Source organism: Oncorhynchus masou, chromosome 24 (assembly GCF_036934945.1).
Source record: "Oncorhynchus masou masou isolate Uvic2021 chromosome 24, UVic_Omas_1.1, whole genome shotgun sequence".
NCBI lineage: Eukaryota > Metazoa > Chordata > Actinopteri > Salmoniformes > Salmonidae > Oncorhynchus > Oncorhynchus masou.
Window position 1 is genome coordinate 62710439 of NC_088235.1, and position 12477 is coordinate 62722915.

General features: G+C 41.3%; 1 protein-coding gene across 3 annotated transcripts in view; it reads left to right on the forward strand.

Moving 5' to 3' along the window:
- LOC135512445 (kinase non-catalytic C-lobe domain-containing protein 1-like) overlaps positions 1-12477 on the forward strand; it is an 81390-nt gene that overhangs the window by 51431 nt on the left and 17482 nt on the right. For 2 of the 3 annotated variants that reach the window (XM_064934475.1, XM_064934474.1), the window contains exons 18-26: positions 882-975; positions 1076-1173; positions 2104-2333; positions 2905-3021; positions 4352-4499; positions 4732-4902; positions 5259-5474; positions 10513-10595; positions 10789-10942. In XM_064934475.1, the coding sequence (XP_064790547.1) occupies positions 882-975; positions 1076-1173; positions 2104-2333; positions 2905-3021; positions 4352-4499; positions 4732-4902; positions 5259-5474; positions 10513-10595; positions 10789-10942 (1311 nt within the window). The remainder of the gene's footprint in view (positions 1-881; positions 976-1075; positions 1174-2103; positions 2334-2904; positions 3022-4351; positions 4500-4731; positions 4903-5258; positions 5475-10512; positions 10596-10788; positions 10943-12477) is intronic. The other variant, XM_064934476.1, reaches the window with a different exon arrangement.

The window sequence follows — 12477 nt, forward strand, 5'->3', positions numbered from 1 at the left end:
GCTCTAGGATACAAATAATAGCATCAGCTAGGAAGCCAGACAGCTAATGTTAGCTAGCTAGCTAACAGGACACTTTAGCTACAAATGAAACCACTTTCTGTCAAAATTAGAAATGTGTAATATCTGAAAATGTAGCTAGCTAACAATAGACTATCTTACCTGTATACGTCATCTACATACGTCTCCCTGTCACGAATGCCATGCCACGGTTGCCCTTAGTTTGAAGATGTAATCTGGAGACAGGTGTTTTCTCCATCTCTTTAGCTATCATACTCTATTCCACTTATTTCAAAACTTGATCCTCCAGAAAGTGGAGAGCATCACTTTTGCAGATCCACTACACAATACATTCGACAGATTACCAACACAGACTGACCAACTCAAATAGACAGAAGCCTTCCATATGGCAGACCAATCCGCACTCCTCTCTCGGCATGTCCAGCCCACTCATTATCTCAGCAAATCATGGCTAGTGGGAAGGCTGCTGACTTTTTCCGTGGCTAAACCAACAAGGCTCGTAATTTAATGATTTTATTCATATTTACAGATGGCATACATGTTTGTTATTAAGGCACATGAAAGTTCACATGTTCGAGAAGGTATTTCTGCCAAAACCCACATTTTGATAAACAAAAATCTTTTTTAAGTTCAAATGGCTCTCCTGTGAAGTCATGACTTGCGACATACACCTAGTTTCCTGAATCGGGTCATACAGTATATGACTGAGATGTATCACCACATTTCCGTTCTCGCAGTGCGCAAGGAAGAGAGACATGTTTTGCGAATGACTAGTGGGCGGGCAAGTGGCGCCTTATAGAGTGTGTGATCTGAATGGCTTGGTGTCTACTTTATATTTTATGTATTGCATTTTCTCCTTATAGGAGCTTCAACAGCAGCGCATGATCGAAATGAAGAATCTGAAAAAGACCAGGAATTTCTACCAAAAGCTGCTCCACCAAGAGAGAAAAAATAAAGGTACAAATCAATCCCTCATCACTTTTATATTCACAATGTCTACTATTGGTTGATAAATAGAGAAAGAAATGCAATATTTCTATGCGTTTTTCTTCTGAAGGTTCGGAGGCTAGATTGATGCTGTCCAAACTCAAGGTCCAGTTTGAGGAGTTGAGGTCCAAAGTGGAGTTCCTAGACTGTGTAAAGAAATATCTTGAGGTGCGGACAGGTTGAACAGATGATTTCTTAATCCGGCCCTGTGTCTTGTGAAAGACTTATGTATGGCCTTGTGTCAATAGAGAATGGTTGACTAAGTTACTAGTTCTCAATTCTTACCTCAGGGAACCCCAACCATTCCATAGCTAGCACACCTGATTCAACTAGTGATGGGCATTCTGAGTCTTTTCGTTGAGTCGGCTTCACGTTAAAGAGCCGGCTCATTTGACCCCCCAACAGCTCTTAGTTAAAACAAAATATGCTTAAAAATCAACCTACAACCATGAAAAAATTGCCTAAATGCTTTCTTTACCTGGCCAAATTATTAGATGGCCTGCAAAAATAAATGAAAATAATTTTTAAAACGCACTGAAACAATCTACGTGGACCAGATGTATCTGCTTTCCCCACTATTTATTGTTTTGCAGTGAGGATTCACCCTCTTTAGAGAATTACTTTGTAACTTATCTGGAGAAAAACGTTGTTTTAAGCTATAAAAACGGTAGTAGCAGTATACATATCAGGGAGCGAATGACCCATCATTAGATTGTTAATAAACACAATAATAAAACCTATGGAATTTTAACAATATAATATGGCTATTAAACCAGAATAAAAAAATATGTATGGTTCTACAAAGAACCTTTGAGATTTATAGAACCATTCTTCATTAAATGTTTATAAAGTAGCATAGTTTATACAGCCCCAAAAAGGGTTGTGACCATCGCGGAGTATAGAACCTTTTTTTATGTTTTTTTATAGAACCTTAGGAAAGTGTTCTTTACAGCAACATGCAGGTTCCATTTAGAACCTTATAAGCATGGTTCTTTATAGAACTTTAAAAAAAGTTCCATATAGCACTAAAAGGTTTTCCGCTATGGTTGCAAGCCACATAACCCTTATTTTGCACTATATGGAACCATTTGTTTTTAGTGTGCATCTCTGCCTGGTTGGTTTGGTCAGGTTCTGAGTGTGGATCAGTGGGGTATGGATATGTCCCTCCTCCCCTCTCTGGCAGCATCTGGTCCAGGGAGCCCTCTGGATCTCCAGCCCTCCGTGGAGCCTGCCGTGCTGGGATTGGTATCTTTGTCTGGGGCAGAGAGAGGGAAGAGCAGCCTGCAGGCCGCCACACCCCTGGGTCTCATGTCCTACCTCTATGCCAGGTAACACTAATGCACTATATATTAGCTTACATTAACACGTTTAGGTTACAGTAAAACATGAACTATTAAACACATGAGTGTGATTAACAGTGTATCAGCACGTACGGCAGGGTAGCGTAGTGGTTAGAGCATTGGACTAGTAACCGGAAGGTTGCGAGTTCAAACCCCCGAGCTGACAAAGTACAAATCTGTCGTTCTGCCCCTGAACAGGCAGTTAACCCACTGTTCCCAGGCCGTCATTGAAAATAAGAATGTGTTCTTAACTGACTTGCCTGGTTAAATAAAGTTAAAATTAAAAAAAAATATTTTTAAAGTACGGTTTAAATAGTGTCCCTCTAGTGGACAATGTGTTATTAAACTGAGCACCACATTTTACTGTCCACCATCATGCCTATGATTGCTGAGAACATTTTACATGATATCCTACATATGGCACAAAGAGACATTTCTGTTTATTTTGTGCCCAAATGTGTTTCATTGTGATTTGTCCTAATTCTTCTAGACATGTTGTGTAGTGAGATCACATTCAACAGATACCAAACTAAACTCTGTGTTCTATCTCCTTTGACAGAAATGCTCCATTGGAGGGCTACATCCAACAGTTCCTGTACACATACCGCTATTTCTGCACCCCTCAAGAACTCCTTCAGTTCCTGATGGAAAAATTCACCAGTGCTGTAGCAGCAGGGTATGTAAGGCTACTGTAGCAGAAATAAAAGACAGACAGACATAAAACACAAATGAATTTCATGCTCTTTGGATGGTGTCCGTTCTAGTCATTCTATTTCTATGGTTATTTGATTCTGTGGAATTATAATGTCTGGTCAAGTAATTCTGGTTCTATGGTAAAATGTTAATTGAGATAATATAATTGGCATTTGTCAGAAACAATAAGAAAATGAATGGCCACTTGTATAAACAAAAACAAAGTGACTATAACTGTCAAGTAAGAAAACTGTAAACATGGGCCTGTATAAATGAGGATCACATTTTTGTTCACATAAAATTATATTGGCATGAAAGCTACCTTTTTTAAATTTTATTTTACCCCCCCTTTTTCTCCCCAATTTCGTTGTATCCAATTATTAGTAGTTACTATCTTGTCTCATCGCGACAACTCCCGTACGGGCTCGGGAGAGACGAAGGTCGAAAGCCATGCGTCCTCTGAAACACAACCCAACCAAGCCGCACTGCTTCTTAACACAGCGCCCATCCAACCCGGAAGCCAGCCGCACCAATGTGTCGGAGGAAACACCGTGCTCCTGGCGACCTTGGTTAGCGTGCACTGTGCCCTGCCCACCACAGGAGTTGCTGGTGCGCGATGAGACAAGTATATCCCTACCGGCCAAACCCTCCCTAACCCTCCCACACATTCTGCAGCGATACGCCATCCCATCTGGTTTGTTCTTAGTGGGAACCACACATGGAGGGAGTCTATTCTATATAGTTTTAACTCCGGAAACGGACAATAGTGATGCCAGCTAGATGGGGTTCTGGTCCTGGAATAGATAAGAACAAAAAATGTGCACCCCTTGGAATGGATTGAGAAAACTGGTCTACAGGAAGTTGGGTTCTGGGCTGGATGGATAGCTGGAGAGAGATTTTCAGGCTCATATCTAGCACAGAGAGGGAGAGCGATAGGCTACAGGCACACATTTCTTTCTTACTACAGTAGCGTTGGTCTCCAAACATGCAATGATGTCGAATAATCCAAGCCCAGGCCCAAATCAGTTCTCAGAATATCAGGCGTGACCCTGGATAAAAATCAAAACTTCCAGGGGAATTCTGAAAAATAACTGTCCTGAATTTATTTTACTCTTTTGTAAAAATGACAGCTTTTTTCTCTCAAAAACCACAACTGAGCTATGTCCGAGAGAGTAAAAGTATGCCAAATATTTAAATATATTAGGCTCGAATATAGCTAATTTTCATTTTTCACCTCATAATCTGTGAAATTTGAATGTCAGGTCTAGTAATTATATTTCTGTGGTTATTTGTGGTTATCCTTTTTCTACCAGAGGTGGTCCAAATGTGTCAGGGGACCGTGCTAAGGTGTACCACCGGAGTCTGGATGTGCTGCAAACCTGGCTGACTGACTGCAGACTGGTGGACTTCAGCCCCAAGTCCATCCTGCTGATCACACTGGAAAACTTCCTCACCAATGAAGTAATTAAAGATCAATCATCAATTAAATGACAAAGCAATCAAATGATAAAACCAATCACTCAAGCAAGTCAATTCATCATTCAATAAATGTCTCAACTGACCAGCTAAATCTGTAGCAGTATAGTTGTTTTTGTTGATGTCATTGTGGTTGCTTTTGTTGTCAATTTTTCAGAGTATTTATAAATACAATACTCTTAAACAATGTTTTTTTAATGGTCTGGTTCTTATTTAGGTGTCTCCAGTAGACAGCAGAGGAGAGAGGCTTCTGACCACTCTTCAGAGCTCTCCCAGGAGGAGGTGGAGCCAAAGCTGTGGGAGCCCAATCAGCATGCAGGAAGAAGATGATGCATTGTCTTCTCATACCATATGCAGAAAATCACATGTTGAGGACTCTGGAAAGAAGGTCCATATAAGCATTATTATACGTGTACTATTTAGTTGGTGATGTTGTTTGTCTTACCTGAACCAAAAATCATCTGATTGGTTCAAAATACGGGAAGTTTGTCTGGCTCAAAAAGAAACCCATTTACACTAATATATATTCTGATTGAGTGGGACCATGGCTGCACCCTTGCCCAGTTATGTGACATCCATAGATTAGGGCCTACTGAATTTATTTCAATTGACTAATTTCCTTAAATGAACTGTAACTCAGCGAAATCGTTTAAATTGTTGCATATTGCGTTCATATTTTAGTTCAGTATATGTATTCATAGGAACCTTTCTACGGAACTTTTCTAAGTTGATTTATCTCTGTAGAGTTTCCAGTGGAAAATATCCAGGGTGGTGGAGCCCCAGGCAACCCAGACCAAAGACCAGGCCTACTCATTAGCAGCAGCCCTGCCGCGGCCCTGCTACACCTCCCTTATGGATGACATCTCCAGTGCCTGCCTCAGAAGCGAGGAAAGACAGCCTTTTAGTCAGAGTGAACACAGCGCCCAACACACGGCACAGCAACTCACTCTACTGCAGCAGGTAAACATGTGCACGCACGAACGTGTATACACACACTGACATGCACACACGCACACAGACACACACACACACACACACACATTGACATGCACGCATACACAGCCCACCAAATCATCCTGCAGCAACAGATAAACAGACTTGCACAATTTCTCCCTCTCTCATGCATTCACACTCACTCACAAACACATTGTTATTCATAGACAAATCACTACTTTATGAACTGAAAACAAATGCACAGACCTACAGTTGAAGGTAGAAGTTTACATACACCTTAGCCAAATACATTTAAACTCAATTCCTGACATTTAATCCTAGTAAAAATTCCCTGTTTTAGGTCAGTTAGGATCACCAATTTATTTTAAGAAATGTCAGAATAATAGTAGAGAGAATGATTTATTTTAGATTTTATTTCTTTCATCACATTCCCAGTGGGTCAGAAGTTCACATACACTCAATTAGTGTTTGGTAGCATTGCCTTTAAATTGTTTAACTTGAGTAAAACGTTTCAGGTAGCCTTCCACAAGCTTCCCACAATAATTTGGGTGAATTTTGGCCCATTCCTCCTGACAGAGCTGGTGTAACTGAGTCAGGTTTGTAGGCCTCCTTACTCGCACACACATTTTCAGTTCTGCCCACAAATGTTCTATAGGATTGAGGTCAGGGCTTTGTGATGGCCACTCCAATACCTTGACTTTGTTGTCTTTAAGCCATTTTGCCTCAACTTTGGAAGTATGCTTGGATTTATTGTCCATTTGGAAGACCCATTTGCGACCAAGCTTTAACATCCTAACTGATGTCTTCAGATGCTGCTTCAATATATCCACATAATTTTCCCTGCCTCATCATGCCATCTATTTTGTGAAGTGCACCAGTCCCTCCTGCAGCAAAGCACCACCACAACATGATGCTGCCACCCCCGTGCTTCACGGTTGGTATGGTGTTCTTCAGCTTGCAAGCCTCCCCCTTTTTCCTCCTAACATAACGATGGTCATTATGGCCAAACAGTTCTATTTTTAATTTCCTCAGACCAGAGGACATTTCTCCAAAAAGTATGATCTTTGTCCCCATGTGCAGTTGCAAACCGTAGTCTGGCTTTTTATGGCAGTTATGGAGCAGTGGCTTCTTCCTTGCTGAGCGGCCTTTCAGATTATGTCGAAATAGGACTCGTTTTTACTGTGGATATAGATACTTTTGTATCTGTTTCCTCCATCTTCACAAGGTCATTTGCTGTTGTTCTGGGATTGATTTGCACTTTTCGCACCAAAGTACGTTAATCTTTACTGCCCTCCCAAGCAAAAAGGCAGTAACTGCTCATTTGGTCGAAAATTAGTTAATGTCATTTTTGTTACATTAAATGCATGTTTAATCATGTGGACAAGTATCCTGCCTCGTATTGTGTTTTGGAGAGAATGGGGGTCGTATTAGCAGTATCTGCAAAAAGTTACTGTGAAACCAAGGGAACTGACTGACAGCTACACACACACATACAATGTTAATCTAGGGATACAACACCATGGCACAGCATTCCCGGGGGAAAATGATGGTTGAACTTGCTCTGAAATGCCAACATCCAGACACTGGTAAGAACTAGCTAGCCAAGTAGATCTCAGATCAAAATTAATTAGCTTGCTAGCAAGCTATCTAACTAGCTAGTGAGCATAGACTAACAATGCTACCTGCTGTCCAGAGAGGAGATCTGCAATTGATACTAACTTCAATCTATTAGCCATAGAATGAATTATATTCTGAAATTTCATCTGATGGTTTCTTTGAATCAGTACACCATGCACATGATTGCTAGTCAGTGACAGCCACCTAGCTAAAACTGACGTGCCCCTACCAAAACATCAAAATCTACCTAGCTAGCATTAGCATGAAGCAATAGATTTGTGCTACATGGTCCCATAAGAGACAAATTCATATAATCCCTAGTTGTATTCTGACATTCCATGGGTTATTTGAATCTGTAACGTTACAACACACACATGACTTCTTAGCAGCTGACGGTCAGTTGGACATGCAACCCATACTGAATTGTCAAATGCCACGCACACTCGTTTTCCGGATGAGCGCACACACAGCATTGCTAGCTCATTAATTCTATATCTACTCACATGTTCAGGGTTTCTGGTTCTTTTTTATATTCCAGTATTGCGTGACTGTCCCGACTGAAAGTTAAAATACCAAATTGTATCCACCACCTTTGTTGGTGACATATGTAATTACTACAAGCTTTGACATGCCAAATGTGTGCTCAATGTGTCTGCTTCACTGCTTCACTGCTTCAATGTGTCTGCTTCATTACATGAATGCAGAATAAACAGTTTGGCATGACTTCCACCAATCCATGTGGTCTAGATGATTAGTATCCATGTGGAACAAAGTTGCCATGTGAGGGTGTATTAGGACAGTACACCCACGTCAATACTAGGTTTTATTCCTGTTAATGTCCATCCATGTAATTTTTTTGTATTTGTAAATTTAAGAGCCTTTTTGGGAGCAGTTATGAAATGAATAGATGAACTGAGTTATGACAGTGAAAATGATTATGATAATGTTTGCACAAGATAAAATCAACAAATCTACCTCCCTAGTGATGTCAATATTCGGCTCATGCATAATGACTACAAGGAGAAGAACAAAGATGCCAGCTGTGGTTAGGAACATCAGCTTTGTGAAGCTTGGAGAGGAGGAGTGCAAGCTCTGTTTGGTGTAGGGTCATCATCTGAAGATGGAGCACAGGGAGAATGAGGCCATGGAAACCCAAGCCTGCCAAGACAACAGCCATGCAGCACCCAAATTCACCATCCCCAACCCTGACTGCATGCAATGTAGGAAATATGAGGAACATAAGAAGTCTGCAGGGCAGAGCAGAAGCCATTACCAGGCTGATGCACAGAAAGATTGGCCTGAGGACTGGTCTGTGAGGAGCGTTGATATGCAAAAAGTCATCATGCTCCCTCGCATGAAAGGTGTGAAAACAGCATTGTTCACCAGAAGAATCGTTGCCTATCGCGAGACATTCACCACCATTGGAAAGAAGTCTCAAATGAAGACGAAAACAATCTCAGTGGTATGGTGTGAAGGAACAGCTGGTCGGAAGGCAGAGGAGATTACTTCATCTTATGTAACAGCACTGGAGAGGGAGAGAGATGTCAAGCATGCAGTGGGTGGATAACTGCACTTCTCAAAACAAAAACTGGTGCCTCCTAACATCACTAGTTCTTTGAGCCAGGACACACCTTCATGAGTACAGACAGTTTCCACCATGGCGTGGAACAGGAAATGAAAGCTCGACCTGGAGGTGTGGTGTACGACTTCCTCCATGTTGTCGCCACTTCCAATGCAGGCAAGGTGGAGGTGGTCGAAATGAAAAAGGAAAACATCCTGGCATGGAAAGCTGGCCATTCCATCATCAAGCTGAAGAAGGCAGCAGCATCAAAGCTGGCAGAGATGGCTGAGATCCAGTTGAGGCGTGGATCCAGGAGCCACTTCTAAAAAGTCTTCATGAAGAAAAGGACTTTACAGAGCTCGACTTTATCATGAAGAAAGTCACTCTAGAGACTCCCTTACACATGATAGAAGAGTCCAAGAAGATGGACATCATCACCAAGCTGTGTCCTCTGACGCCTGCAAATCGAAGGCAGTTCTGGAATGCCTTGGCTGTGAACAACTTTGCTAAGGATGAGGAGTGATATGGAAGAGCACTGAAGAAGTTTTACTTAAAAATGAAATGTAACTACTCAGCATTTTATCAATTTTAGCTAAATGTCATTTGGGTACTCTTATGAATATGAATATGAACATGTAAATATGTATTTAAAATGTTTATTAGCAATCTCATGGTCATTTTCTATATTTTGTATTACCCTACGTCATACTTCTATTATGTTCCATCATTATATATTACAAAACAGGTAATCATTTCATGTAATTCAAACAATTTCAGTGCTGCTTTTCACATTTATTCTTATAACAAAACATGGGCTACTTGTCACACACAGTATGTAATGTGACTGACGCAGAACCTACATCTCTATGTATCACTGGTATCTTAGTGGAAGACACCCAAAGAATGCAGTTTGAACTCTGTTACACTGTCATTAAATACACTGCTCTTGTATTAATAGCATAAATGAGAAGTATAGTAAACTAACAAATGAAAATGCCGGAAAATGTATAACATATCATGCCAAGGAAGAAGGCAGTAACTGCCGTTTAAGGGTCAAAGTTCATGTCAGAGGTCAGGGTCAACATGAATAAAAGAAATGTACTTATAGTAAGGCAACAGATCATTACATCTCTAATGATCTCCCTAGAATTAATTTGGCTGGACAATTAAAAAAACTTTGAAGACATTTCTCTCAGTTCCACTCTATGAGCAGTTACTGCCTTTTTGCTTGGGAGGGCAGTTTAGGAGACAGAACGCGTCTCCTTCCTGAGCGGTACGAACTCTGTGTGGTCCCATGGTGTTTATACTTGCATACTATTGTTTGTACAGATGAACGTGGTACCTTCAGGTGTTTGGAAATTGCTCCCAAGGATGAACCAGACTTGTGGAGGTCTAAAAAAATAAAATAAAAAATATTCTGATTTCTTTGGATTTTCCCATGATGTCAAGCAAAGAGGGACTGAGTTTGGAGGTAGGCCTTGAAATACATCCACAGGTACACCTCCAATTAACTCAAGTGATGTCAATTAGCCGATCAGAAGCTTCTAAAGCCATGACATAATTTTCTGGAATTTTCCAAGCTGTTTAAAGGCACAGTCAACTTAGTGTATGTAAACTTCTGACCCACTGGAATTGTGATACAGTGAATTATAAGTGAAATAATATGTCTGTAAACAATTGTAAAAATGACTTGTGTCATGCACAAAGTAGATATCCTAACCAACTTGCCAAAACTATAGTTAACAAGAAATCTGTGGAGTGGTTGAAAAACGATTTTTAATGACTCCATCTTAAGTGTATGTAAACTTCTGACTTCAACTGTATATATAAATGTGAAACATAAGCTCTTGTTTTTTTTAAATGCAGGAAATGTTTCAAGGCTGTCACCCCAATAATTTCCTCAACTCTAGAGCTCAAGGAGTCGGGGACAAAGCTTTTAGTGTCACCAAGTGAGTAAATATTCCCTTTGGTTCAAATATTTCAGTGACATATACCAGAATGCATAATCTGAAACAAGCATCACTTGCTAGATTATGAGACGTATGTGACAGTCAGCCATTGCATCCTTGACAATCTCTGACATAAAATCAACCGTTCATTCACAGCTCAATCTCGAGTCTGATTGTCTCTCTTATCCCACAGACATGTGTCACACTGCATACCTCCAGTAGAGGGCAGCAGTTTATTTGTTAATGAGGAGATGCCACAGGACAGCTACCTCCAACAGCTACTGAGATATGCTGACAGTGTCTCCAACTGGGTTTCTGCTGAAATTGTCATCTGTGATTCGATAAAGGTGAGATCTGCTAGTAATGGGGATACAACTCTGTTGGACATTACTGTTTGATCTCTATATCTATATGTATGTCATTTATTCAACACACACACACAACCAGAGGAAAAAAAACTCTGGACCACCGATACTTCACACACAGAGATGCATACAAAGCTCTCCCTCGCCTTCCATTTGGAAAATCTGACCATAAGTCTATCCTCCTGATTCCTGCTTACAAGGAAAAATTAAAGCAGGAAGCACCAGTGACGAGATCAATAAAAAAGTGGTTAGATGAAGCAGATGCTAAGCTACAGGATTGTTTTGCTAGCACAGACATGGAATATGTTCTGGGATTCCTCCAATGGCTTTAAGGAGTACACCACATCATTCATTGGCTCAATCAATAAGTGCATCGAGGATGTCGTCCCCATAGTGACCGTATGTACACTACCGTTCAAAAGTTTGGGGTCACTTAGAAATGTCCTTGTTTTTGAATCATCAAACAGGCAACGCATCAATACAGGTCTAAGATCGAATCGTAATACACCGGTTCTGGTGCTCGTTGGATGTGGCAGGGCTTGCAAACCATTACAGACTACAAAGGGAAGCACAGCCGAGAGCTGCCCAGTGACACGCGCCTACCAGACGAGCTAAACTACTTCTATGCTCGCTTCGAGGCAAATATCACAGAAACATGCTTGAGAGCACCAGCTGTTTCAGAAGACTGTGTGATCTTTCTCGCTGCAGCCGATGTGAGTAAGACTTTTAAATAGGTCAACATTCACAAGGCTGCAGGGCCAGATGGATTACCAGGATATGTACTGCGAACATGCGTTGACCAACTGGCAAGTGTCTTCACTGTCATTTTCAACCTCTCCATGTCCGAGCCTGTAATATCAAGATTTTTTAAGCAGACCACCTGTGCCTGTGCCGAAGAACACAAAGAAATCTTGCATAAATGACTACCGTCCCGTAGCACTCACGTCTGTAGCCATGAAGTGCTTTGAAAGACTGGTCATGGCTCACATCAAGAACATTATCCCAGAAACCCTAGACCCACTCCAATTACATATCGCCCCAACAGATCCACAGATGATACAATCTCTATTGCACTCCACACTGCCCTTTCCCACCTGGACAAAAGGAACACCTATGTGAGAATGCTATTCATTGACTACAGATCAGCGTTCAACACCATAGTGCCCTCAAAGTTCATCAATAAGCTAAGGACCCTGGGACTAAACACCTCCCTCTGCAACTGGATCCTGGATTCCTGCTGATCCTCAACACAGGGCCCCCTCAGGGGTACATGCTCAGGACCCTCCTGTATTCCCTGTTCACTCATTACTGCACGGCCAGGCACAGCTCCAACACCATCATTAAGTTTGCCAATGACACAACAGTGGTTGGCTTGATCAACGACAACGACGAGACAGCCTATAGGGAGGAGGTCAGACACCTGGCCGAGTGGTGCCAGGACAACAACCTATCCCTCAACGTGATCAAGACAAAGGAGATGATTGTCGACTACAGGAAAAAAGAGGACAGAGCACGCC